The following is a 26,121-nucleotide window of genomic DNA, read 5'->3' as shown; positions in this document are numbered from 1 at the left end:
TGTACTCAACATTATTAATAGCAATAATTCACTAACTAATGACATGCGCATCAATAGTTAGTTTAAGTTAATGGTGTCTTTAGTGTTGCATCAAGTGCTGGCACAGATTTGGTTTGTCGCAGAAATAGCACTGATTGGGTGAATTGTATGGTTATCGCTAGATCGGTGTGGGTTTCCATTATGGCCCACCTATAATGGAGCTTTGCTAGATGCATTGTCGAGTTCATCAAGAACTATTGTGCTTCATTTATCGTGGTGAATTGGTGACGGAGGGATAAAATTGCCATTTCTCATTGGAAATGATATTTCCACCCCTTTTTTTTCAAATCAAAGGGGGTGAAATTTGCTGGGAAAGAAAGATGTGGAAATATCATTTCCCTTTCTTACATTCATCGAAAGCGACATATCTCCTACCTTACTGATTATTCAGATGAACATAGCAAAGAGGTTTCCGTAATTTGACACGGAAAATCGGAATTGTGATCTTTTTGCAGTTTATTAACCTTTTCTTTGCCCGTGGACACATCTGCTTCTCTCACCTCCTATGGAGATGATTTATCGGGTGCAACCTATTTATGTTGTGGCTCAACAAATGAACAGTTTGGATCACTCCACAGTACTTTATGAAAAATACTGGCACTCCACCCACACACAACTTATAAAATCTCAAAGAATTAATATATGAGATTCAGTTTTTATATGAGATTTTATATACCTGGATAGTCCAATAGGGTTGTTCACTATACCTGGATAGCAAGATTATTTATCCTTGGTTAAACTTGCTATCTTTCGTTCACTGTTCACTGTTCACTGTTCATGTCTGCCAATATTCTTCTTGGATAAAATATTATCTGAGCACATGGTTTTAAGGTTGGGGTGTCAATGGACCCCAGATAGTCTGTTGGGCCTTCCGAAGCCGAACTTGGGTAGGATCTAGACACATTATTAATTAGGATCCATGGACACATTTTGGATTTCTATCATGACGATTTGGAATTAATTCTGATCGGGTCCAGCCAACTAACAAAACTCCATGGGACAGTCCTAAATCCAATTTTATGAAAATATCCTCCATTTGTTTTGGTAACTTTACGTATTGTTTTAGTAAGAATAATCTGCATACATTTTTTCTAACTATTCCTATTTTCAGGATTTTGTCCTTCATCTCTAATAAGTCTCTAACCGACTGTGCTGCTGCTGCTCACCCTCTTTTGAGAATTTTAACTGTGAACAATGTTAGTAGGAACTACTAGGACCCTCTTATGGAAAGTCCAATATGAAATTGACCATGACCGAGACACGAGAAGTAGGACCTGAATAGCACTGTGAAGATGATCCGACCGATAAAGGATTTGGATTTGAATGGATCGTGACAAAGATAAAGGTGGTTTCGATCCGTTGACGCCCTGTTTGAAGGTCTCGATATATCAGACCTCTTTGACCATATTAGACTACTATGTATTGGTCAGAATATTTCAAAATATTTTTTAATACTCCTAATAATATTGACAAATCTGACAATTGGTAAATAGGCATGTTGGCGAGGACCGATTTAATGAGAGTTAGTCTACCTCCCTTAGAAACTAAGTTTATTTTTCATGCATCCTACCTTTTTTCAACCCTTTCAACAATTCGGTCTGGATGGCTCCCTGCCTTGGAGATTTGATCATTTTTTCTATGAAATGTTTGACTGGATGGCTCGAGATTCTTGGTCCTTTATTCATGTTCGCCGATCCGCTAACCAAGTGGCTGATCACCTCTCAAGAGATGGAGTATCGGAGGCTTTATCTCTTTTCGATGCTCTTCCCCCTTAATTCTTTTTTGTTGCATCTTCTCTCACCTCCTATGGAGATGATTTATCGGGTGCAACCTATTTAATATTTATGTTGTGGCTCAACAAATGAACAGTTTGGATCATCTTATGGAGTGGGCTCCACAGTACTTTATGAAAAATACTGGCACTCCACCCACACACAACTTATAAAATCTCAAAGAATTAATATATGAGATTCAGTTTTTATATGAGATTTTATATACCTGGATAGTCCAATAGGGTTGTTCACTATACCTGGATAGCAAGATTATTTATCCTTGGTTAAACTTGCTATCTTTCGTTCACTGTTCACTGTTCACTGTTCATGTCTGCCAATATTCTTCTTGGATAAAATATTATCTGAGCACATGGTTTTAAGGTTGGGGTGTCAATGGACCCCAGATAGTCTGTTGGGCCTTCCGAAGCCGAACTTGGGTAGGATCTAGACACATTATTAATTAGGATCCATGGACACATTTTGGATTTCTATCATGACGATTTGGAATTAATTCTGATCAGGTCCAGCCAACTAACAAAACTCCATGGGACAGTCCTAAATCCAATTTTATGAAAATATCCTCCATTTGTTTTGGTAACTTTACGTATTGTTTTAGTAAAAATAATCTATATACATTTTTTCTAACTATTCCTATTTTCAGGATTTTGTCCTTCATCTCTAATAAGTCTCTAACCGACTGTGCTGCTGCTGCTCACCCTCTTTTGAGAATTTTTAACTGTGAACAATGTTAGTAGGAACTACTAGGACCCTCTTATGGAAAGTCCAATATGAAATTGACCATGACCGAGACACGAGAAGTAGGATCCGAATAGCACTTTGAATATGATCCGACCGATAAAGGATTCGGATTTGGATTTGAATGGATCGTGACAAAGATAAAGGTGGTTTCGATCCAAAGTGGATCCGTTGACGCCCTGTTTGAAGGTCTCGATATATCAGACCTCTTTGACCATATTAGACTACTATGTATTGGTCAGAATATTTCAAAATATTTTTTAATACTCCTAATAATATTGACAAATCTGACAATTGGTAAATAGGCATGTTGGCGAGGACCGATTTAATGAGAGTTAGTCTACCTCCCTTAGAAACTAAGTTTATTTTTCATGCATCCAACCTTTTTTCAACCCTTTCAACAATTCGGTCTGGATGGCTCCCTGCCTTGGAGATTTGTTCATTTTTTCTATGAAATGTTTGACTGGATGGCTCGAGATTCTTGGTCCTTTATTCATGTTCGCCGATCAGCTAACCAAGTGGCTGATCACCTCTCAAGAGATGGAGTATCGGAGGCTTTATCTCTTTTCGATGCTCTTCCCCCTTAATTCTTTTTTGTTGCATCTTCTCTCATTTTCCTTTTTCTTTCTTTTGATTTGTATCTTGACCATGTCGGTCGTTTCTTTTAATATATTTGGCTACCATTTTCAAAAAAAAAAAATATTGACAAATCTAAATGGTGCCAATACTAACTTATCATGTAAAATCTTGTGTGAACAAAAAAATTAATGAACAATGGACTAAAAAAATTCAAGATAAACTTATCCAAGTAGGATAACCAATCCCAGGAACAACTTATCTAAGTAATTCTATCTCCGTGGTGAACAGCCCGATAGAACAGCCCATATCCAAGGAACTCTCTCTCCATCAAATAAAATTTTCCGAGACATTCCTCCGTTAAATCTAACTACTATATATAAAGGCAAAATGATGGGTTAATGTGTTCCACCCTTTGCCGTTATTTCCGCTTGTGTTTCACTGCCATAATTCCAATTGTATCCCACTGTCATAATTCTGCTTGTGTCCCACTGCCATAATTCCAATTTTAATAGAGTGAGGAGTGCAATCATCAAAATACGACGAGTAGTGTCATTATAAAATATGGTAGTGAGGACATTAACAGTATATATAATTTCAAACCATCGTTGTTACTTGGATGTTCCCACGCAAGTCGGGTTCAACCCGAATTTGGGTTGGGTCGGGTAAAGCTTTTTCGCAAATCGAGTTGGGTCTGATTGGGCTATCAGGCAACCCGACCCGACCCGAAACCCGAATTTGGGTTCCATCTGAAGAAGTTATGTATATTTGTGTTTTTCTTCTTCAACATTGAAATAGTCTCCAGAGTCCACAATAGACGGTTTAGATAATCCTATGGTGCGGGCCATACCGTACTTGAATAAAGTGAGGAGTGTGATCATCAAAATATAGTAGTACGAAAAATATTCCCCTTTGTTAATTGTTAGTCCCTGTTTGGTTTGGATTTTGAGAACCGATTGTGAGTTAAAAACTGATTATTGGTGACTCACTATTGGTTCTCAAAATCCAAAACAACCCGGCTTCAGTTGAGGTGGTCAACAATTGGTACCATATCAAATCGAGTCAGCCCGACCCGACCCAACCAGAATTGAGTCGGGTTGACACCCAAGTTGCACCCCTAACGATGACGAAAAAACTACTTTTTCTTATTCACTATGTGAGGGTCAAATTACAGAAATGTTGATATTACGAATGCATGACACCTGTAAAAATATTGACAAATTCTGCGCACCTTAAGAGGAACAACAATCATGGAAACCTCTATAGATTGGAGGGCTAGGATCAGCCTGCGGAAATGATTTTACGAGCACAACCTATTGATGTTGTGTTCCATCACATGGACGGTTTAGATTAACCTATGATGTGGTCTGTACAATTTTAAATGGATAGGACGTCCAACGCACGTCCGTTTTTACTAGTGACTTAAAACTCCATTTAGACAAAAAACTTCCAAACAAAAGAAATTGGGTTTTCAAAATGAGAATTATTAGATACAGAAGCCAAGGTGCACCTCAAACTTGCATGCATGTGGGCCTCATCGAATAAACATAATTATTCCACTAGAAACTTTTGTTTCACTAAATCCGAAACATTGCTATGATTTTCTCTTTACATGAGAATACTAAACTGAAGGGCGCCCTTACAAGAACAAGCGGCAAGGGCACTGCTACTGGATCCGCGAGTCACCAAAGTGCATTAAGTATTTCTTTACCTCTATGAGGAAGTGATGTATTCACCTGTTTTTTCTTGGGACAACACCTTCTAGTGTATTTATGGCTACTATTTTACACTTGAGGTGGCTGTCCCAAGTAAAAAAAAAAGCAGAGAGAATATATCATTGCCCTTTATATGTATCTTGCTGGCATCATGTGGATGGGCCAACCGGCCAAATCACAAATGTCTCACCAAGCCTCTCATATTTATGGGTCTCACAGAGCAGTATCATTCTTGTGTTGTTTTACTGTTCTGTTCTGTGACATTTCACAATCAGAAACAAGAATTTTAAATTTATTGCAAATGAATGGTGCTGTGACCTTTATTGCTGCACAGCTAATCATCGACAACAGCTTCTGATTTTCTTTCTCTAAATCAATATAAATAAAATAAATCTATATAAATATCTACACATTGAAAGCTACCTCTAACGAGTTTAATTAATTAAGATAATCACTTGCTTTAAACTCCAGAAAGAGAAAACATGTGTCTTAAAGGGTAGGAAAAGGTAGTTTTTTTACTTGGGTCTTCTTTTTCAGTGTTGCTTTGGATATAAGCAAATTCTAGGTTCAATTGGATCCGGATTTCAAGGACAGAGAGTGAAAGAAATATGATTAGAAAAATGGGGATGATGGGTTTGATGCATTGGTATTTGTTTAGAGATTTGTAGCCCTTTTCTTCTACAACTCCCTGCTTTACAGGTTTCAGCAAAAGGAAGCAATTGATGAAGAAAAGGTGAAGAGACATGCCCATGAAAATCTGGTTTTTGATGTGGATTTATGATGATGAGAGATGGGTCTGACTGCATAGAATATTTGGTGATGAGGGGTGGAAAGATGGACGCTTTGTTGGACTTTTCAGAGGTAGAGACTATTCAAATAAATATCTAAATATACGATGTCGATTATGATGAGTTTTTCTAAGTTCTGTTGCTTTTCTGCGTAATTGAATTCCTTTTCTTGTTTGATGTTGAAATTGGGTTTCCTTTGAGAAATTCTCTGCATGCACCTCCAAAGTCCAAACCCTCCTTTTGTTTTCTTTTACATTTTTTTTTTGCTTCATTTTTGGGCTTTCTTCTTTGGAAACGACTGATATTTTTCTGGATCTTTTCTGAATGGGCCGAAAAACAAACTGGATAATCATTTCTGGCACTCTGGCATGTCCGGCGCACGTTAGAGTTTTCAGTTGAATTCCACTAAAATGCGCTGAGTGGAGTAGGGTCTTGAAGAAACCACATTATCCGTGCAGTCTTTGCTCATGATTTCTCTATGGCAATCGGACCGTCTGGCTCAGGTTAAGCACGTGAGCTTACCTGGCGCACGTTAGTTTATTATGCCTTTTGTTTTCCTTCTCAGACAGATCAGCTACTGGAAAAAAAAAATGTTCCTTTGGGCTGTCTTATAGAGAAAAATGCATTAGCGTAACACACACACACCCTCTCTCTCTCTCTCTCTCTCTCTCTCTCTCTCCAGAAATGGTGGTCAATGACATAAATTTCAGAGTTCTTGCTGGCCTCTGGCCGTTACTTGAATTGGAAAAAGGAGGAGAAAATAAGTGGGTTTTCTTTCTGAAAACCAGGGAATAAGCCCATGATTTTCTGCTGCCTGTCTGTTATAGAATCTGTCCTTGACCTGATCTTGCACACTCCGCACGTGTGGAAGGCACGCTTTTCGCATTCTCAGACCATGAAAAGTGGGCAACGTATACAACCACCCACCAAAAAAAATTGAAATAAAACAAGGAGATGTGGCTTTATTCTGGATGATTTTCTACTTCTTGTGGGGTAAAGGTCCATGAATACAGTGGCCGTTACTTGAAGATAAATTGGATACTTGTTTGAGATTGGTCAAGTTTCCTTCATTTGATTGTGACTAAAAACTTCTTGATTGTCTCTTATGAGCATATCCATGAATGCTTGTTTTGAATTGAAGAAGAAAAAAACTATCATGGGTTTTATAAGGATTGATGAAGTGCATTGGGTTCTTTTGGTTTTCAATTGAATTTTAATTGTTTGTTTTTTTCCAACTCAGTATTGTTTGAAGGAGAAGAATCATATTGCTGAATGATGGGTGAGGGGGAGGTCTCAGACTCAGCTGTGTCTGTTTCCAAAGAGAAGGATGATAGCATATATCCGATGTATTTTGGCGTATCTTGTGCATTTGTTGCTCTTCGAGTCCTGTCTTCTATGAAAAAACCCGATTCGGATGAAGTTCGATGGTCGGCGGTTACAGATAGAATTCTCCAAGGGAGTGCCCAACTTTTGGGTCTACTTGTGTGGAAAGCTCAGAAAGGAGAAGCAATTGAAGGAAGGTTTGAGCTTATAAACAAGCTCAAGAAAGCCGAGATGGAAGTCGCTGAATTGAGGAAAAGGCGAACTGAAGATGCAAAGGCCAATGAGAAGGTTGTGGGCATATTTGCCTCACAAGAGCAGTGCTGGATAAGAGAAAGAAAGGTGCTCCAACAGCAAATTCAAGCTCTTCTAAAAGAGTTGCAAATCCTTGAGAGAAACAAGGAAGATGTTATATCGAATTTAAACGACGAACTTGAGGAGAAGGAGAAATTGGGACAGTCTAAAGATAAAGCCTTTGAGGAAGAACAGAGGAAAATCGAGGAGTTAGAAGAGAAGGTGAAAATTGCAGAAACAACTGCTGAAGAATTGAGGGAAACTATGAAGAAAGAAGCTCGAGAACATTCGTCTGAGCTTTGGAAGCATAAGACTGCCTTCATTGAACTTGTTTCTAACCAACGCCAGCTCGAAGCGGAGATGGGTCGAGCCCTTCGGCAGGTTGAGGCGACAAGGCAAGAGCTTGATGCCGTTTTTGAGCAAAAGGAGGAGTTGGTTTTGATGGTTCAAAAACTCTCTGTGGAGATTGTTAAGATGCAAAAGGACGCAGAACAGAAGGACAAAATCCTATCTGCTATGTTGAGAAAGTCCAAGTTAGACACAGCAGAGAAACAAATGCTATTGAAGGAAGTAAAGATATCCAAGTCAAGGAGGAAACAAGCAGAACTTGAGACTGAGAGATGGAGGGCATATTGCGAATCGAAGCACGGCATGCATTTCAGGAGTAACTCATCCAACAGAACTGATTTAAGGTCAGATACGCTCTCGGGAATGAAGGGAATGCATTCTGCGGAAGCAGGGTGTTCACAAAATCAGAGGATAGCAATGCAGCCCAATAACAGCAGTGTAAATCCCAAAACATTACTCCTTGAGTACTTGGAATCTGACCAGGGTAAGGAGCCTGAATGTGTTACACCAAAGAGAATGAATACCGGAAAAGTTGACTGTTTCAGTCGATACTCGCCTGACAGGGACAGAGAACTGGGTAAGATCTGTGTCCTGTTTCCTTCTACTATTTAATTTTTAAAGCTTACATTATTAGATTTAGGGTTGCTCTGGATACCACTAAAAATTACTCGCATATAGTCTTGCATGCACATTGTTTAGAAGTTGAATGTGATTATTTGCACATAGTTATTACAATGGTTTTCTAAATGATATAGGTAAGAAATAGGCCTTAATTTCTCATTTGCAAATAAGGTTAACTTTAAATAATCCTATTTGCAGATAAGGACTGATTTTGTTTTCTTTGTAAATGCTAATTTTTTTTCTGGTTCAATCTGTCAAGTGTGTGGTAGTTAAAATGGTGCATTGGTTCAAATGGATTGTGACATGATTAAATATGGTAATGCACGAAACACTTTTAGCTGTTTTGTTTTTTCAGCACAAGTGATGGGAAGAATTTTAAACTTTGAAAATTTAGTGAGGTTTTAAATGTGTTTCTATAATTACTGTCTCCAAATTCATGATTTTCTTAATGAGTTCTTCTTTTTTTCTCGCTTCATAGTGATTACAACTGATGTTACACATTTGGAAGATTGGGTACGGTTGGAAACAGAAAAGTACACATCGATCCTTGAGGAGAGGCACTATGCAGAAATAGATGCATTCGCAGAACAAATGAGACTCAAAGACGAAAAATTAGAAGCTTTCCGTTGGAGATTACTGAGTATGGAGCTCGAATCAAAGCGGCTGCAGTCTCAAATTGAAGGACTTGATGATAATTTATCCCACTTCAGGGAGGACAACATGAAATTGGAAGCCTTGCTGTTGGAGAGGGAAATGGAATTGAAATCCTTAAAAGAGAAGTTCAATTTGCATTCGCAACAGTGCCGAAAGATCAGCTCAAACTATTATGCAAACCTTCCTGGATTAGAGTCAGATACCTTATTGTCCGAAGTGAAGATTATAAAGAGGAAACTAAGGGAGAAGGAGGCAGAACAAAAGGCTAGTTTGGTTAGTGTTTCACAAGAGGTGATGAGTCCGATTCAAGAGAGAGACAGTCAGAAGGCTGTTGCGGAACCGAAAGTGTTTCAAACAGCATTGAAATATGAGAGGGAACAAAGGGAGAAAGCAAACATGGCTATTGACATTGAGAGAAGCAGGTCAACTAATTCCATGCATCCATATGATCAATTTGAGGAGCACACAAATGTGGGAATTTATGAACAATCTGGGGAAGAATCTGAAAGGGGAGAAAACCCAACTGAGGGCCAGTCACATTCAAGTTCGACAGTCCAAGCTCCCGAAGAAGAGATCGAAGAAGAGAAAGAGGTCAATGTAGATCCGGGTTATGTTCAGGAGGAATATGTGCCGAAGAATTGTCAAGAAGAGGCTGAGGTTGTCAACAAGTTAGTATCAATTGAGAATTGGTTAATTAGGAAGGATTCTCCATGGAAAACGGATCTCCATGCTCTTGGAGTTTCTTACAAGATCAAAAGACTAGAACACCAACTTGTCATGCTTGAGAAGTTGGCTGTCAAGAAGCCAACCAGTAAAGACGATTCAGTTAACGTACTCGAAAATTGTGATAAGCGAAAGATCGATGATCAAGGGCAGCAAATGAAAGGTTTTCTTCTAGTAGTGTCTTTGCTTAATAAGCAGGTGAAAAGGTACCAGTCCCTTGAAGAGAAGACCGACGACTTATGCAAGCGGATGGTAAGCTTTACCTTACACCATTTGATCAGTATTATAATTTTCTTTTAATTCAGTGTTTAATTTTATTGCTCAATTTTTGGGTGTATTATTTCAGCATGAGAACGATCGGGATGGGAGGGATAGAGATTCCACTATTGGCCCGACAAAGGAGCAGAGCGGAACCTTGGAGCACTTTCTTGAAGAAACACTTCAGCTGCAGAGATATATGGTTGCAACAGGGCAGAAGTTAATTGAAATTCAGTCCAGGATTACCTGCATTTTCATTGGTAGTGCTGAAGGGATTGATGAATCTGCGGGCTTCAATGTGAGGCAGTTTGCGGATAATATTAGAGCACTTTATAGGGATATACAGAGGGGTTTGGAAGTGAGGATAGCTCGGATTATTGGTGTTCTTGAAGGGACGCTGGCTTGTGAAGGGATTCTGCATTTGAGACGCTAGAATCTGGGAAGTGGATAGAAGGCATTTTCATGTGATAGAGCTTTCTAAACAATTATAAGATGAATAAATGAATGCTAAGAGGGGCTCTTCAGTCTCAATTTGGGTACCACAGTTATGGCTGGTTAGAGGCGGATTTGCTCTGTTGGTTCAATGATCTTTTCTGCAATAGAATGCAGGGTTGTCTTTCTCAACAGTCTCTAATGAATTAGGTATCATAATTTGCCAATGGAAGTTGCATTTATGTTTATATAATGTTTAAGAAATGAGGGGAGAAGGCCCTATCCTTGGAGGTTTACAGATTTCTTTGAGGAAATTCAAGATTAGATGGAGGGGTTCCAGGTTTTGCTTTCATCATGTCAGGAGATCGGCCAATAGTGAGGCCGACCCGAGCTAGCTTGGAGAGATTTGATTTCTTTCCTCCCTGATTTTTTGTCCTTTGCTATGTAGCTGTTTCTTTTCGCTTTTGTTTCATTTCCTTTTGTATAGACCATCTCGGCTGCCTCTACTTTGATCAATAAAATTTATGTCCCTACATAGTTTGGTATCAATGATCACTTCATCCTGCATATATTGGAATTGAAGTGGGTTTTACAGTGCCATTTACAACATTTCCTCTTTCAAATTGCACATGTTCATGTGTAACCTCAGAAAATAGCAGTATGTAATTTTTTCATAAACAGTGTTAAGGACTATAAAAATATGCTGATAACTTCAAAACAAGAAGCAACTCTAAAGATTGCAGTACAATGCAGAAGCTTCAAATTCCCAGATGTAAAGTCTATGTTGGTTGGGATTGTTAACTTGGTAGCAGATGGTGAAAATGTATGCTCGCTTTAACCAAAAATGAAGGATTCTACTGTACAATTGCAAAAGACCAGAAGAAAGAATCTACATTTATTTTAGAAAATCTAAGAGGATAAAACCGATTGTGAGTCCAAAACTGATTATTGAACTCAAAATTAAACGTACATTTGAGTCTTTTTTTTTTTGAAATAGGTAAGCTGGGGTTAGGCGGACCCCGACCAGATATATTAAGAAAGATCAATAAAGATACTACAAGAAAACAGAAAAGCAAGCCCCTCGCACATCAGAAGAAGGGCAAACAAACTATCAAAAGGGAGCCAAAGGCCACCCAACAAAACGGCAAAGACAAATAAAGGAGAACAACCTAACCGCTTCAGCAAAATGAAAACAACAGCCACAACACTGCCAAAATTCGAACAGCTACCACAAAAACAAACAGCACCAGAGCTAACAGCAGACCCAAAAACACCAGCACCAAAAGCAGACCCCAATTCATGATCAGCCTCCCGGAATGAGCCCACGAAATGGGGACCTAATTCCAGTAGAGGGGATCGGGGAGATGGAAGGCAGCACACAGGAAGAAGGAGGCTTAAGGAGGGAAGCAGCTGACTTTCCCTTTTTATTCTTCTTGCTGTGAACTAAATTCCAAGGACCTTCAGACGATGGGGACGATAAAGAGAGAGAAAGGTCTGGAGGCTTGGTCTGCTTTGTAGATGTCTCGGGGATATCAGAGCCAATGACTGAGAATTTATTTCTAGATAAGGCACTATTGGTAGAAGGGGTTTCAGGATGATCCAAGCTGATCCTATTATGAGCAATTGGAGAATCAGAACTTAGCTGAATCGGCTTATAAAAACCAAAACAAACAGGGCCTCACTGTGTTTTGCTACAAAGATGCAGAGCATGAAGAATGGGGATTCTCTTGAGCTCCATTGAAATCCGAATAGCAGTTTTCCATTAACTTCCTGTGTGGCTGTTCTCACCTGCAAAAGTCAGTCTCGAAATGGAAATGGCTTCTCGTGAAATTGTCTAGCAAATTCCTTCAATATCCGCACTACTGTATTTTGATAATGACACTTTAAAACTTTGTTTTACACTTTTTAAATTAGCTTTTAACAACTGTTATATTATGACTCAAGATGCCTTCAACATCCAATCAAAAATTGTAGAACAATGTGAGTAGTGCCATTATCAAACATCATGGAACCTTTGGGTTTAACATTTGTAAGAATGGGTTTAGTATTTTCCTACTTCCTAGTAATGGGCCCATCTGTATGTTGAATGTCAGGTGGTGATCAAATCTCAGACCATTCATCTTGTGGCCACCTTCAGATTGTCAGAATGTTGGATCCTGGCCTGTCGATCAGGAGGGTATTTTAGGTATTTTCCATTAAATTTGGACTATGGATCCAGGATCTTTCCCGGCTTCGGTCTAGCGCGTGGGATCTCCATTAGATTATGAATCTGGAATTCCAACGTCATCAACCGTCCAGATCACATCTCCACGCATGCAGTGGGACCAAGACTACCTGTTGCGCGAATGTGCTTAGCATTCCTTTCTCTTTATGGTCCCTTATTAGAGCTTTATCAGCATCTAGTAGCCCAGTTCGAGGGTTTTCTGAGAGAGAGAGAGAGAGAGATGGATCCGAAACTGACCGAAGTCTCGCAGCTGTTCGAACGGTTCAAGGCTGCTTTTATAAGACGGGATTTCGAGACCTGCACGAAGCTCTTGTCTCAGCTCAAGGTAACCCAAATTTAAAAACGAAACCCTAACACGCCTTTATCTTTAACTATTCTTCATTACTCTTTTCTTATATCCGTCTCTCTCCTTATTTTGCTGTTTACTGGAAAGAAAAAGACATTAAGGAGATGCTGGTTTGCATTTGAGGATTCGTAATTATTTTGAGGTTAATTTCTGATTCGTTTGTTTTTTTTTTTTTTTTTTACGGATTTTGGTTCTTTTCTCAAGAGTTGGGTTTCTTTGTAAAAGTATATAGTGGAAACCTAGGGTTCCCAGTTTGCTTTTTGGGAATTTATGAGCATAAAATGAGGCTTAGATAATAACAACAGAAACATGCATTCCTCAGACAGGTTAAACAAAGCTAGGATATTCGTATAAATTTTCAACTTTAGAGCTGATTCGTCGAGTAGAAATTAATTTAGCTTAATGTAGGTTTCATACATCAAGTCCATAAAAAACGACCAGCTAATGAAAAAATAAACTAGTCTCAATTAAGGTATCACAAAATCAGATCTATGATAGACCTAACCATGACCCAATCAACATCTAATGGGGGCAAGGGAATGATGGTGGATGGTGCGGTGATAAGGGTACTAATGTTTCAAGGGAAAATGTTTATGGAGCAGGCTGATGAAAATAGAGATGCTCGGCGTGCCGGGCTTCGTGCCTTACTCACCCTGATGTAGAAGGCCTCCAAGAGATAGAACAGAGCTAAAGAGGTGAGAAGAGGGGGTTGCCCTTAGCTCTAAGAGAGAGTAAAAAAGATGGAAATATGAGGTGTGGAGTAAGTAATATGGGAAGAGAGAAAGAAGGGAGGAATATGAGAAAAATAAAGGGGAGGAAATAGAGGGGATGCGATCTGCTGAACCTAGGGAGAAAAAGAGTTCAAGTGTTGCTTTAGCTGCAGCTAGAACAAGGGAAAAGAAGAAGAATGACGGTGTGGTCCATAAGTGGAGAAAATATGGTGGAAAAGGTGCATGGGGTGGCAGATGTTATGCACCAGCCCTGGAGGAAAACAGGGGAATGGAATGAGGGATGCAAGGAGAGAGAGAGAGAGAGAGAGAGAGAGACTGCAGTCCTCTGGCTGCAGGCTGGCCAAGAGGTAGAGATAGGGAGAAAAAGAAAAGAAAGGGAAAGAAAGAAAAGAACGGAAGGGAGGATGAAGGAGGAAAATTAGAGGAGAGACGGGAGAGAAGGGTGTACCTTGGATGCTAGGTTGAGGGCGGCTTCTCTTGTCAGTTACTTCCAAGTTAGAGTTCTAAGGGTGTTTGAGAAGTTACATAAGATGAGGGGTGTATTTAAATGGTGGGCCATTTAGGCTGACCAGTGGGAACAGAGATAAAGGGCAGCCAATGGGAAAATAAGGAAAGGGTTAGGATTTAACTGGTGCGCCATGGGTTGTGACCAGTAAGATACTTTAGTGATGAGTTTGGGATCGAGTAATGGACTATGCGTAATGGGTAGTGGTGGGTCATAGGCTGATGTGGACATCCCCACATCTAGGCTAAATAAATGTCACTAAATCCAAAGAAAATCCTACATAAAAAAATAACACATGTCTAATGCAAAACAACTGAATCTAATGACTAAGATTGGCGAATCACAAATCATATGGCTGATCGTCTTGCGAGAGATGGAGTTTCTAAGGACACTCGCTCTTTACGACTCTCTCCCTCCTTAATTCTTGTATCTTCATTTTTGTTTTTGCCTTGGCTTTGTCTCTTCTTTGTACCTTGACCATCTCGATCCTTTTTCAATATAATGGCTATCATTTTCAAAAAACAAAAGAAAAGATTGGTGAATCACATCATTATACCATAAAGTGCTTAGAATATGTGACAGCTGATTAAAATGTAATCCAAGGGGAAATTGTGAAATGAGGTTTCAGTTAATTTATGTATTTTTGGTCATTCCCCTTATAATTCCAACCTTTAATTGGTTTTTCATGGTATTTGAGTTACTGGAAACCAGAAATACGTAACAAAAAGATTGTTTCTCCTTTTTAGCTACACTTGTTTTCCTTAAATTTTGCTAGTCCAGTGAAATGTTGTCAATTTTTTAACGAGTTAAATGATGAAGCCTACTTCTCACAACCTAATGGCTGAGGAGACTTTTTGCTTCACTTCAGCCCTCACTTCCTTTTCTTAGGTTACCTCGTTTTATTGATATTAGTTTATTTGTACTTTTATTAAGGTCTTTATGGTATGTTTGCTTCTGCAAGCTTACATAAACCATTGTCAAGGATGTTTGTTTAGTCAGAATATTTTATACTTCTAAATTGGAATGGATATATCTACTCTGAATGTTCCGTTTTTTATGCTTTCAGAATTTTGGTTTGCTACACCTCCTTGATCTTAATCAGATAGTATTTTCTCGCATCATTTCTTGTCAATACAATATTCATTAAACGCAAGCAAAGGGTGGTTGAATTTCTGATATTTCTACCCAATGTAAGTAATGTCGCTGCTTTGCTTGCAGGTCTTGTTGACGGAGTTTCCAAGCCTCCCACCATTGTTTAAAGAATCACCTAATGCTGTTCACGAACTAACAATAGCGAGTAACATTCTTAAGATAAACATATCTCTGTTATTTATTGTATTCTTGGTTATGATTTATGACATTCTAATTTTTTTAAGAAAGCATGAAATTTTTTGTGGGAGATACCTGCATCACTTATATATATATATATATATATATATATATATAGAGAGAGAGAGAGAGAAATTTGCAATGTGAAAAGGAAGCAAATTTTTTGTTTCTTTACCACATTCGTATATTTTTCTTCTGCGTTTGCTTGCCACTTGAACCAGATGGTCACATGAACCTCCATTCCTTGGCTTTTTCGGTGCACGTATTATCTGATTCTGATTGTCACCACTACTTGAAATATTTTAATTCTTGAGATCATCAGTCTTTGCTTCATTGAGATCATCAGACGGCGAGCCTTGGTTCAACTGTAAGATTGCTCCATTGTGACCTGGTGGTCACTAGGGGTGTTCAATCGGTTATAACCGAACCAAAATAACCGAAATTTGATAACCGAAATAATTTCGGAAACCGAAACCGAACCGAATTTTACGAAAACCCAACCAATTAAAAATTCGGTTATTCGGTTATAACTGAATAAATAAATAGTGATAGAAAAAGACAAAAAAAATCTATTTGGACGGTTTGATTGGAGGGCTATGATCAATCTATCGAAACGGTTTTTTAGGCACAACCTATTGAAGTTGTGATCATTCAAATGAACGGGTTGGATCATCCTACAGAGTGCCCATACACCATTTTTTGAAAAAAATAATGTTTATTTTTGGTTAATTTCGGTTATTCGTTTAACCGAATTTTTCCCCCGAGATAACCGAAACTGAAACCGAATAGCCGAATTAACCAAAAATAAAAACTGAAACCGAACCGAATTAGCAAAAAACCGAACCGAACCGACCGAATCAATTCGGTTCGGTTCGGTTATTCAGTTAAAACCGAATAATGAACACCCCTAGTGGTCACAGGTTCAAGTCACGGAAACAGCCTCGCTGCAAAGCAGGGGTAAGGCTGAGTACATCTAGCCCTCCCCAGACCCCGCAATGGCAGGAGCCTTGTGCACTGTGCCGCCCTTTTATCAATCTTTGCTTCAACTAATTCTCACCAGAATCTAAGTAGTTCTTTGCATCAAACAAATCCATATTCTTGCATATGAAGTTCAATCTTATCAAAAACCCTGATCCTTCAGATTCAGTCATTGAAGCAGATAGATACCAGTGTATTAAAACACTTAGAGAAGGATGTGCTATCATGGTTTTAAATTTCAGATTTCGAACCGGACCAGAATTTAAAACTGAAACCAAAATTCCAAATTTCAAACCTTGTGTGCCATTGGAGGGAAAACTTCAGAAATATATTGGAGAAAACGTGGGAGGTGCTTTAAAAAACCAAAGCATTAGGAATCTCAGAGGTCAGGCTATTGATGTATCCACATGAGAAATATGAAGAACTTCTCAAAAAATGTAATTTGTTATAAAGTTTTGTATAGAATTATGAAGCATGAATTCACACATGTAATTTCTTATAAAGTGCTCGATGGAGTGTGGATGTGTAAATTCTATATTCCACACAGCTTCCATTTCTTTTATGTGTAGCTGTGTAAATGTTTTTAAGGAAGAGTTTACATAACACATAGCTCCAAGTTCTTAATCTATTATTGCAACAGAAAAGATAATGTCTATGAACTAGGGAGTTACCCCCTTTTACCATATGGGATTTGACTCAAGTTCAAAGTTGCAAGTAAAGTTAGTTATTCCCTTCTTGAAAACAGGAAGGGATTCAGGGAATGCAATGGGGGGGAGAATCTTTACAAACCACAAGGCCTCACTGCCGCTAGAGAAGTTTGCTAAATCGGCACAGGCAATGGATTTTCATTTGTCGCAGTTCTGCTGAATCCACCCTTCATATCACACACCTGCACTTAACACTTAGTTGACGCTACTGTCAAAATTGAGCTTCCTTGATATAGGTATCATGTGCCTAAGGCCATTTTGTATATTTTCAATTATGAGATAACATTCCCAAAGACATTTCTCTCATGTCAAATTTTTGAAGCTCTTATAAACATCAATACATTATATGATAACCTTCCATCATGAAAATGCACTTTTGAACGCTCACATTAGTCTGCCTCCTAATATCCCAGATAATAAGAATAGAATTTGCCATAGGCACTTCATTCCACAGTTCTCACTAGGGAACACTAATTGCAAAAGCTTGGGATAGATAACAGAGTGGAGATCAACAAAAACATTGAAGAGATACAGGAAGTTGAGTCAAATTGGCTCTATTGAAATTTAAAAGGATGGTAAACACAATTTACTTTTGTGTTTTTCTTCAGACTGGTCTGTTAAACTACTGTTACCGGAAATGCGGGAAAGGTGGGAAGCACATTTTGGAAGCGGAAAACGCCTCACTTCTAAAAAATTGAGGAAGCACCTTTCCGAAATGTAGGAAGTGTGTTTCCTTGATATGAGGAGCACATTTCCGAAATGCATGGGAAACGTGTTTCCCTAAACTGGGAAACACGTTTCCTCAATTTGCTCTATATCATTTACAGAATTACAGGGAATAGGGAACATGGTATTTACATAGAAAGTCATTTACTTAAGATTTACATTTAAATAGGGAAATACACCCAATTTGGATTGGTTAAAAATAGTTTCAAGACCCATATCTAAAGGGATAAAATGTTTAACTTTCCAGTCCTAGTACAAAATCCAACAGTTTTCCGTCATTCCAGGCTCGGTCAAAATCTTAACTTCCAAATGATGGGGTATTTTGCCAATTTTAAAAATGCGCAAATTCTATTGTGACCAAACATTATTAAATCCCAAATGTCCAGTGAAAAATCCCATAATTTGGTCTCCAATTTTTTTATCTAGTCAGGCATTAGTCAACATAGGCATTTTACAATGATTTTCCTCTAAGTACATGTTGGATCTTTACACCAAGGCCATGTTTAGCAGCCGTGAAATTTTTTTCAGGGAATATAAGTTTGCCATGTGATGAGAAAGGGGTAGCAAGTGTGGGTAGATGAGAGAATTGAGAGGGCACAAGTAAGGAGATGATGCTGAAAATAGGGAAAGGAAATATTATATTTTGAATGGAGTATTTCTTTTCCCTGTTTTTTAGCTACTTCTCACGCCTCCTTCAATTTCCCCCCTCTCCCACCCTCCTTGCCCTTCTCCCACCACGGATAAGCTAATATTTTTTGGAAAAAAAATAATGGCTGCCAAACATGGTTCTTGGATTTGCATGCAATTTATGATGATTGGATTCCAATTGCTTATGTCGGTTGGAGACTGGAATTTACTTGTTTTTAAATGTTGTCCATCGATTCCCTTCACTCTTCCTCATTGCTTCCCTTCACGCTCCTCCGTCGCCTCGTTGACCCTTCGCACTCCTCCGTTCCCTCCTTGACCGTTCACACTTCCTACGCTCCCGAGAGCCTTCGCTCTCGCTTCCCTCACTGGCAACTATGTGTTAAACATCATTATTTGCTAGGGACCAACATTATCTCATTCATCACCTCGCAAGGCTGTAATCATGGCTAACATATAAATCTTTTTTTATTTTATTTTTATGAATGGCTTCTAAGACATAAGTATAAAGCCCCGGTCTTTTCATCGTTAGTTTCTTAAGGTACACAAGCTTCACGAGTATCTAACTCACTGGGACGCAAACTATAGTCTTGATTGTCTATCAAATGTTAAATTCGATCTAGTTAGCTCTCAAGAAGTACCCTGAACTTCTGTTCGAATATCCACTTTAATTAATTTTCTTCTTAAATGTCTGTTTCCTTTTATTCTATGTACTTTTCTTGTTTCCAGAGTAAAACTCATTATCATGCTTACTCAAGCTTTGTTAATTTTATTAGGACATACCTTCTTGATGATGAACAACATCACTTGTTTTCATTCCTCCATATGTGCGAAGTATCAGTTGAGAATTTTCAGGGGATATATTCGAACCTACGGTTATTTTGAACATGCCTTCTTGATGATGGATTATATTGTAGGTTCTCATTTCTTCATATTTACATCTGTTTTTTGAATGGTATTGCTTTGCGAATTTTCAGGGGATATATTTGAACAGGCTGTTATTTTGAGTGTGAAAACTGAAGATCAAGATGCCTTTGAGAGAGATTTCTTTCAGCTGAAACCATATTATACCGACACATGGTAGCTTTTTCTGAACTTTAATTTATACTTATAATTACTGTTTTTTGTTTGATTTTTCAATGTAATCTACTAGATTCAGACTTCAGATGTTGTAAGAAAACACCTATCTATGAAAATTAGCTTTCTCCTTATCCGGAATGGACATCATGCAACATATTTTGTTGCCAAGTCAGTTAGAAATCATGGGAATACTTTTTGTGTTCAGAGTAATCAAGTTTCCAAGTTCAGATTAAGTGGGACAAAGAAACAAACAAACCAGTTTGCACTTTTTCTATGCTGAAATTCTACTGGTTTTATGTGGCTTGCATGTGAGAGTGATTATCTTTTACGTACAACTGATGGGTGTTGATGTGATTTTGTCACTTAACGTAAGTAGATTTAGAGTACGACTAAAAAAAATTAGAACTTTGGCAATGAGAGAACTGGGTAATTTTTCAAGCATCATACAGGTTCCACTCTTGCATTTGAACACACATCTTTTTAACCATATTTGAACATGTATGTGTCTTTCCTTTGCTACTGGTTGTGATCTTGATAGGTTGTCACACAAGTTTTCGGGGATGCGGCAGGGCTGCCACCTCAACCGGCATCCCTGAAAAATGCCCAAGCAGTGAATATCGCTTATGTGGCATCCCAAAAACCCTTGAAAATCCCCATAAAGTCCAGGATATTGGCATCCAAACAGATCCTAAATAAAATTTAAAGTATAGGGTGCTTTGTAATTTTTTGAGTTATTGTGATCTCTTTTGACAGTTTGGTTTCAGATTCATTCAATGGTGTGCAAGCTAGATTATCATTGACCAGGAAATCTGATGACTTTTTCCAGTTTTTCGCTGCAGCCAATTACCTTAGCCTCTTTTGGCTCACTTTTTATTTTCAATGTTTTCTCCTACTTATGCCTTCCTCTTTGCTCCTACAGTGGTGTTATTCCACCATCACCTCAAGAATACCCGATCCTGGGCCTAAACCTTCTGAGACTCCTTGTTCAAAATAGAATAGCAGAATTCCATACCGAACTGGAGCTGCTTCCACCTAGTGCACTAGAGAATCCTTGCATTAAGCATGCCGTGGAGCTTGAGCAATCCTTCATGGAAGGTGCTTACAACCGCGTATTGAGTGCCCGGCAGACAGTGCCACATGAGACTTATGTTTATTTCATGGATCTTCTAGCAAAGACTGTCAGGCAATATTTTCGGACTTGACTTTATGGTTATAACTTATACTATTTAAAATTTTAGTACTGTAATTTGGGCCTTCGTTAATAATCTTCTTTTCTCTGTTGCTTGCAGAGATGAAATAGCTGGCTGTAGCGAGAAGGCCTATGATTACTTGTCTCTTGCTGATTCCAAGCAAATCTTGATGTTCTCCTCCGACCAGGAGCTTTCTGCGTATATCACAGAAGTAATTGGGTCTTTTCAGCTTTTCATGATTATTGTGTTTGTTTCTTCTTTGTTTCTTTTGATTTTGATGATTAATTGAATTAGGGAGTTCGATTAAAAAAAAATTGAATTTAAGAGAGTATCTCATTACTTTGAGAGGCATTTATTTTAAATGATATTTCTTCATTCTATTTATCATTGTTTTTTTCGGTTTATGCATTTAGTGTGGTCAATAGCATTTTGAAATGCCAATATTTTCTCACTCAGATCAGATTCATGTGGCACGGCTTATTACATCTTGCGGGTACTTACATTGCATACTATTATAATTGGTGTTCTATTTTGATCAACAGCCATCTGAACAAAATACGACATAACACTAGGCACTAGATAAAAGTGGTTAGGCTTTTTTGAAATGCTTAAATCTGTCATATATGTATTACCGCCACATACAACCTTCTTTTTAAGGTTATCTTCTTGTGGTTCTAGTTCCACATCCGAACAAAATAGCACTTGCCAGGTGTCTCTGTCTCTCCAAAGCTTCACAATTGCTAGTGTCCCCATACTCTCTTTCTTCTCCAAACCTTCACATGTGCCAATCACCTATTCTCTCCTTCAAAGCTTCACACGTGTTAGTCACCACTCTCTCTCTCTCTCTCTCTCTCTCTCTCTCTCTCTCTCTCTCTCTCTCTCTCTCTCTCTCTCTCTCTCTCTCTCTCTCTCTCTCAGACACACACACACACATATCTATCGTGTCTGCTTGCTGTATATATTTCCATCTGTTCCAACTCCCCGGGCATCCCAATTGTTGACCGAGTTGGTTTTCTAACGCATATAATTACATTTAGAAAGTTCCTTTGATCACCATTGTTATTTTTTGTACCATTGTGTTCTTTTTAGAATATCCATAAATAAACTTATTTGCTTTTGTTGCTTCCAGGAACATCCAGAGTGGGAGATAAAGAATGGCTGTGTGTTCTTCCAAAAGGCAAAAGAGTCCGCTCCTAGCAAGGAGATACCTTCTCTACAACTCATCAATCAGACCCTCAGTTATGCCAGAGAGTTGGAGCGGATTGTGTAATACTAATTCCCTTCATAATTTTCTCCTCAATATGATATTGGGACTTCTTCAATGCCCATTTTTACCTTTAAGTTGGTGAATTGTTTTCCCCCCCTCATTCCTGTTAGTAAAAGGCTTCAAATACGCAGAAGGAACAGACGGTTTCAGCATTTGATTCTTGAATTCTCTATTAATAGAATGCTTCTTAGTTAAAAATTAGAAATTGCAAAAATCTCACTGCTTGTCCTGATTCATCAATCAGGCCATTTCTTTTTCATTCTTTTTAAGATGACCATTTCTTCTTGTTATGTTTGTTTTTACTTAATTTTAATTTTTTTTCCCTGTTCTGTTTGCTTTTATTTAAAAAATAATTGTTTTTCTGGAGTAACGGATTTGATGTATCCTTCAAGTTGAATGAGGTAGACCCACAAGGAGTTTGGATGCATTGATAAAAATAAATTGAGCCTATTGTATTCTATATAAATTTATTTTTGTACAGAAACCATTTATATTATTCATCTATTGCCATTGAATGCTAGAAAGAAAAAAATTGGTGAATGATGTGACCCAACAGAAGCTTTGCTAAATGCGTGAGTGAGACTTATCAAAACAACAACATCATGCTCGCGAGAGAGGATGGAGCATTTGCCGTTTGGAACAAATCAGCCCAAAACAGATAAAAGAGAAGCAACTTTCACTCTCACTGCTCTTTAGAAATCATAAAAAGAACATGATGTCCTTACTAACCTAAAGAAAGTGCCCCATTTTCTAATTTGATTATTTATTTACTCATCCAAATTGAGAGCTGTTACATGGTAAATGCATATAGAAATAAATATTTACAGTCAAATTCTTCATCTGCTACTCCTTGCCATGGAAGCCTTAAAATCCTCCCCTCTGTATCAGATTCTAATTCCTTTGTAGACTACTGTTTTTTTTTCTAACTCGATTGAAGGGCACAAATTGGAGGGTTAGGGTCATTTTGGTGGGTGCCTTAATGACATTAAGGCCCTGTTGACAACCGTGGTGAGCCCTCAAACCGATTATTGGACTCAAATTACATTAAGCCCTGTTCGTTTGAGATTATGACAAACAACCGATGGTGATCCCTCAAACCGATTATCAGACTCAAACCACATTAATTTAGAGTCCAATAATCAGTTCAGGGGCTCATCATCGGCTATCATAATCTCAAACGAAATGGGCCTAAATTCGAGTCCAATAATCGGTTCACGGCTCACCATGCTAAGGCTTCATTTCTTTCAATGTAAAATAGGTGTAATTTTCACTTAAAATGGGCGTAAAATTTGTTTTACACCCATTTGATGTTGAAAGAAACCAGAGTCTGAGGAAAATAGTTAGAAAGTGATATGATAAATAAGCCTAGAAAAGAACCTTTTTCTCTTATTTCCCTATCAATTTTATTTTATCTTTGACGGAAGTTTAAGATGTTGATTTATCTGAGAGGATTATCAGTTATGATTTGGATTGCCAGAGTCGATTACAACAAATCGAGGGGTCCACCTAACTAGGAGACCTTTCCTACCTACTATCCGACACCCTAAAATTGAGTCTATATCCAACTTCAACCATGGCTAGGCTTCGCTATTTTTGACATTGATGGGGTAGGTTAAGAGTTAAGATGGGTGGTCTACCCGAATCCAAATTGCCGGGTAAAACGTTAGGAAAATGGAGTTAAAGGTAAGCAAAAAGCAAGTTACCCACCTTCTAATTGTTTTACCTAAATATATTTTGGTTTACATGATAATATATGAATAATTCTGGGAATTACCGATTGATACATTGCCAATTGATCTGGACCGTCCAATTGAATGATACTTTATCCTCACTTCTTTTTTTCAATAGGCCCATAAATTTTGATGACCCAGAAGTGCATCGATCCGATGCTCAAGAGTAGCTGATCAATTATACATTGAGACTATATGGCCCCATCTAAACAGTGGCCTAATGATATTGGCACGCATCTTACACCAAATAAATCAGAGCTTTATTTCTTAATTAATAAAAAGTAACATTAATGGTAGTAAATAGTAATCACATTTTACTTATATTTATATTTATATTTATATTTTAAGAGTGCAATGATGTTAGTAGAAGAGTGAGATGAGTTGGATGGAACGGCATCCTCTCATCCCAAAAGCTCAGGTGGAAAAGAGACAGATCCTTGCATTTTAGAATCCAATGTTAACAAATCTGACAAGAGAGGGGCGACCAAAACAACAACCACCCTTATAAATTGAGAAATGATATTTCCACCCTCATTCTCAGCATTTCCAATATTTTCAGAAGACAAACAGCAGGGGGTGGAAATTTCATTTACCCATAAAGTATATAAAACAATGCAAGACAGTGAGATAATGACATGACATTAGCTAGGATAGAACTCAGCACTCACTTTTTTTTGGTCTCAAGCTAGACTCAGACTCGAAACCCCACATCCGAGTCGACTGAACACAGATATTTTAAGTAATTCAAGAAACTAGTTCTTGCTAATTCATAGATAAAAATTTATGATTATAGAAGGAATATGTAGAAACTAATTCCACCTATACAATTGACTTTCTTTCAACATTGGGGCAGAGTAGGAGAGCTGTAGTACAACTATTTATAGGCCTGTTATTCCCCATCTCATCTCAAGTAAAGACTCGTGTTTTGATAATGATACTCCTCATTTTATTTAACACTCGTCAGATTGTGGCTCGAAAACCAAGACAAATTGGAGCAATTGTCCACATTCAAAGTCCTTTCTCTCAATGTCTGGGAATGATCCACATTCAATTAGGCAAAAATTGAAGTCATTGGATGATCGATATTGGGCTGAAAATGCACACTTCACTACTCTAATCGAATGGGTAGGAATGAGTTCGACCCGTGTCCAACATTCCTTCGGGTGAGCATTTATAACCCTTTGATCAGAGGACTTGAAAGCGGGCCAGACTTCATTTTGTATTTTTCCTAAACTTTCCATTTTAGCCATACAATGGATAACCCGCTCATGGTATTTCGTAGGGGTTCTATGTACTCTTATCCTCAACGGACGGCCTGGCATTCTATGCTTGCCGAAGCATACAATTACCTTGGTTGAATGCTATTAATGTGAACAGTAATTCAATGTGATAAGTAGTACTGAAGACTTGTTCACTTCTTGGTTCATCAACCTACTGCTTTAGGTTTGCGCATAATAACATTTATCTTACTAAAATTTACTAAAGAGCCGAGCCAAATATCTATTTTTCATATCTTGCATATAATCAATCTCCACGTGCCTTTCAATACGTATGCAAAATCTAGATAAAAGATAAGATCTAAGACCTAAAAATCTCAATGCTTCTAGTGTTGGACCCTAATTAATTTTATGGATCAATTTGTATCCCGTATTTTCAGACCACAAATTAAGCCGAGGGTCACAAATTAATCTTCCAACCCATCTTATATTTTCATCTCATTCTATATTGTAATCAAAATTTATTATTCTACTATCATTAACAAACAAAAAGTAGTGCATAAATCCAACTACTGTATTTCCTTTTCTCTTGCTTGTTTTGAGTTTGTGTTCGAGGGTATCATTACCCTTCTGCCTCTTTCCTTAGATATTGTACTAAGGATTGGGCGGTAGTCTTATTCCTGCTATTGTATCGTCTTTCTTTATTGAATATATTGGTTAGGGTTCTCCTAACCGTGCTTACCCATCAAAAAGAAAAAACAAACGAAAAGTAAAAAAAATCACTCGGGCAGAGCAGGCCGAGAAATATTTTGAACCTTTCTTAGATACAACTTGACACATGCTAAAATTTAGTTAGAAAAGGTTAAAGAGAATGCCTACCCTATCGGTCACTGTCAAGAGTAGATCCTAACGGTTAATGTTGGGTGTCTCATGGTACATTTGTAATCAGGACCAGCGATCTGGTGCATAATTATAAAGTTTTGATTTAATATTGGTGAAGTATTTGCCTAATTTGCATTTAATCTGTAAAATTTGGGTTTAATTAGGAAAGATTAGGTGAATTTTCAAGTGATCCAAAGATCGAATCCGTGTCTGCTCAATCGTTTTCTTAAAATAATACAAAATCATCTTTTCTCGCAAAAAATCAAAG

General features: G+C 38.0%; 2 protein-coding genes across 2 annotated transcripts; both read left to right on the top strand.

The window, feature by feature from the left end:
- The first annotated feature begins 5,340 nt into the window (after window positions 1-5,340).
- Window positions 5,341-10,845, top strand: LOC143860515 (Ribonuclease P protein subunit P38-like protein). The gene is made up of 4 exons (XM_077371196.1): window positions 5,341-5,719; window positions 6,887-8,185; window positions 8,708-9,858; window positions 9,953-10,845. The coding sequence occupies exons 2-4, from the start codon at window positions 6,919-6,921 to the stop codon at window positions 10,295-10,297; spliced, it is 2,763 nt and encodes a 920-aa protein (XP_077227311.1). The 5' UTR covers window positions 5,341-5,719; window positions 6,887-6,918; the 3' UTR covers window positions 10,298-10,845.
- A 1,842-nt stretch (window positions 10,846-12,687) lies between these two features.
- On the top strand, window positions 12,688-22,490 carry LOC143861089 (26S proteasome non-ATPase regulatory subunit 8 homolog A-like). The gene is made up of 6 exons (XM_077371986.1): window positions 12,688-12,845; window positions 15,321-15,399; window positions 19,465-19,567; window positions 20,487-20,750; window positions 20,857-20,968; window positions 21,887-22,490. The coding sequence occupies exons 1-6, from the start codon at window positions 12,741-12,743 to the stop codon at window positions 22,025-22,027; spliced, it is 804 nt and encodes a 267-aa protein (XP_077228101.1). The 5' UTR covers window positions 12,688-12,740; the 3' UTR covers window positions 22,028-22,490.
- The last annotated feature ends 3,631 nt before the right edge of the window (window positions 22,491-26,121 follow it).

This window comes from Tasmannia lanceolata, unplaced genomic scaffold (assembly GCF_043159265.1).
Source record: "Tasmannia lanceolata isolate RefF3 unplaced genomic scaffold, GAP_Taslan_0.1 ptg000037l, whole genome shotgun sequence".
NCBI classification, from domain to species: Eukaryota; Viridiplantae; Streptophyta; class Magnoliopsida; order Canellales; family Winteraceae; genus Tasmannia; species Tasmannia lanceolata.
This window is presented reverse-complemented; position numbering and strand designations above follow the sequence as displayed.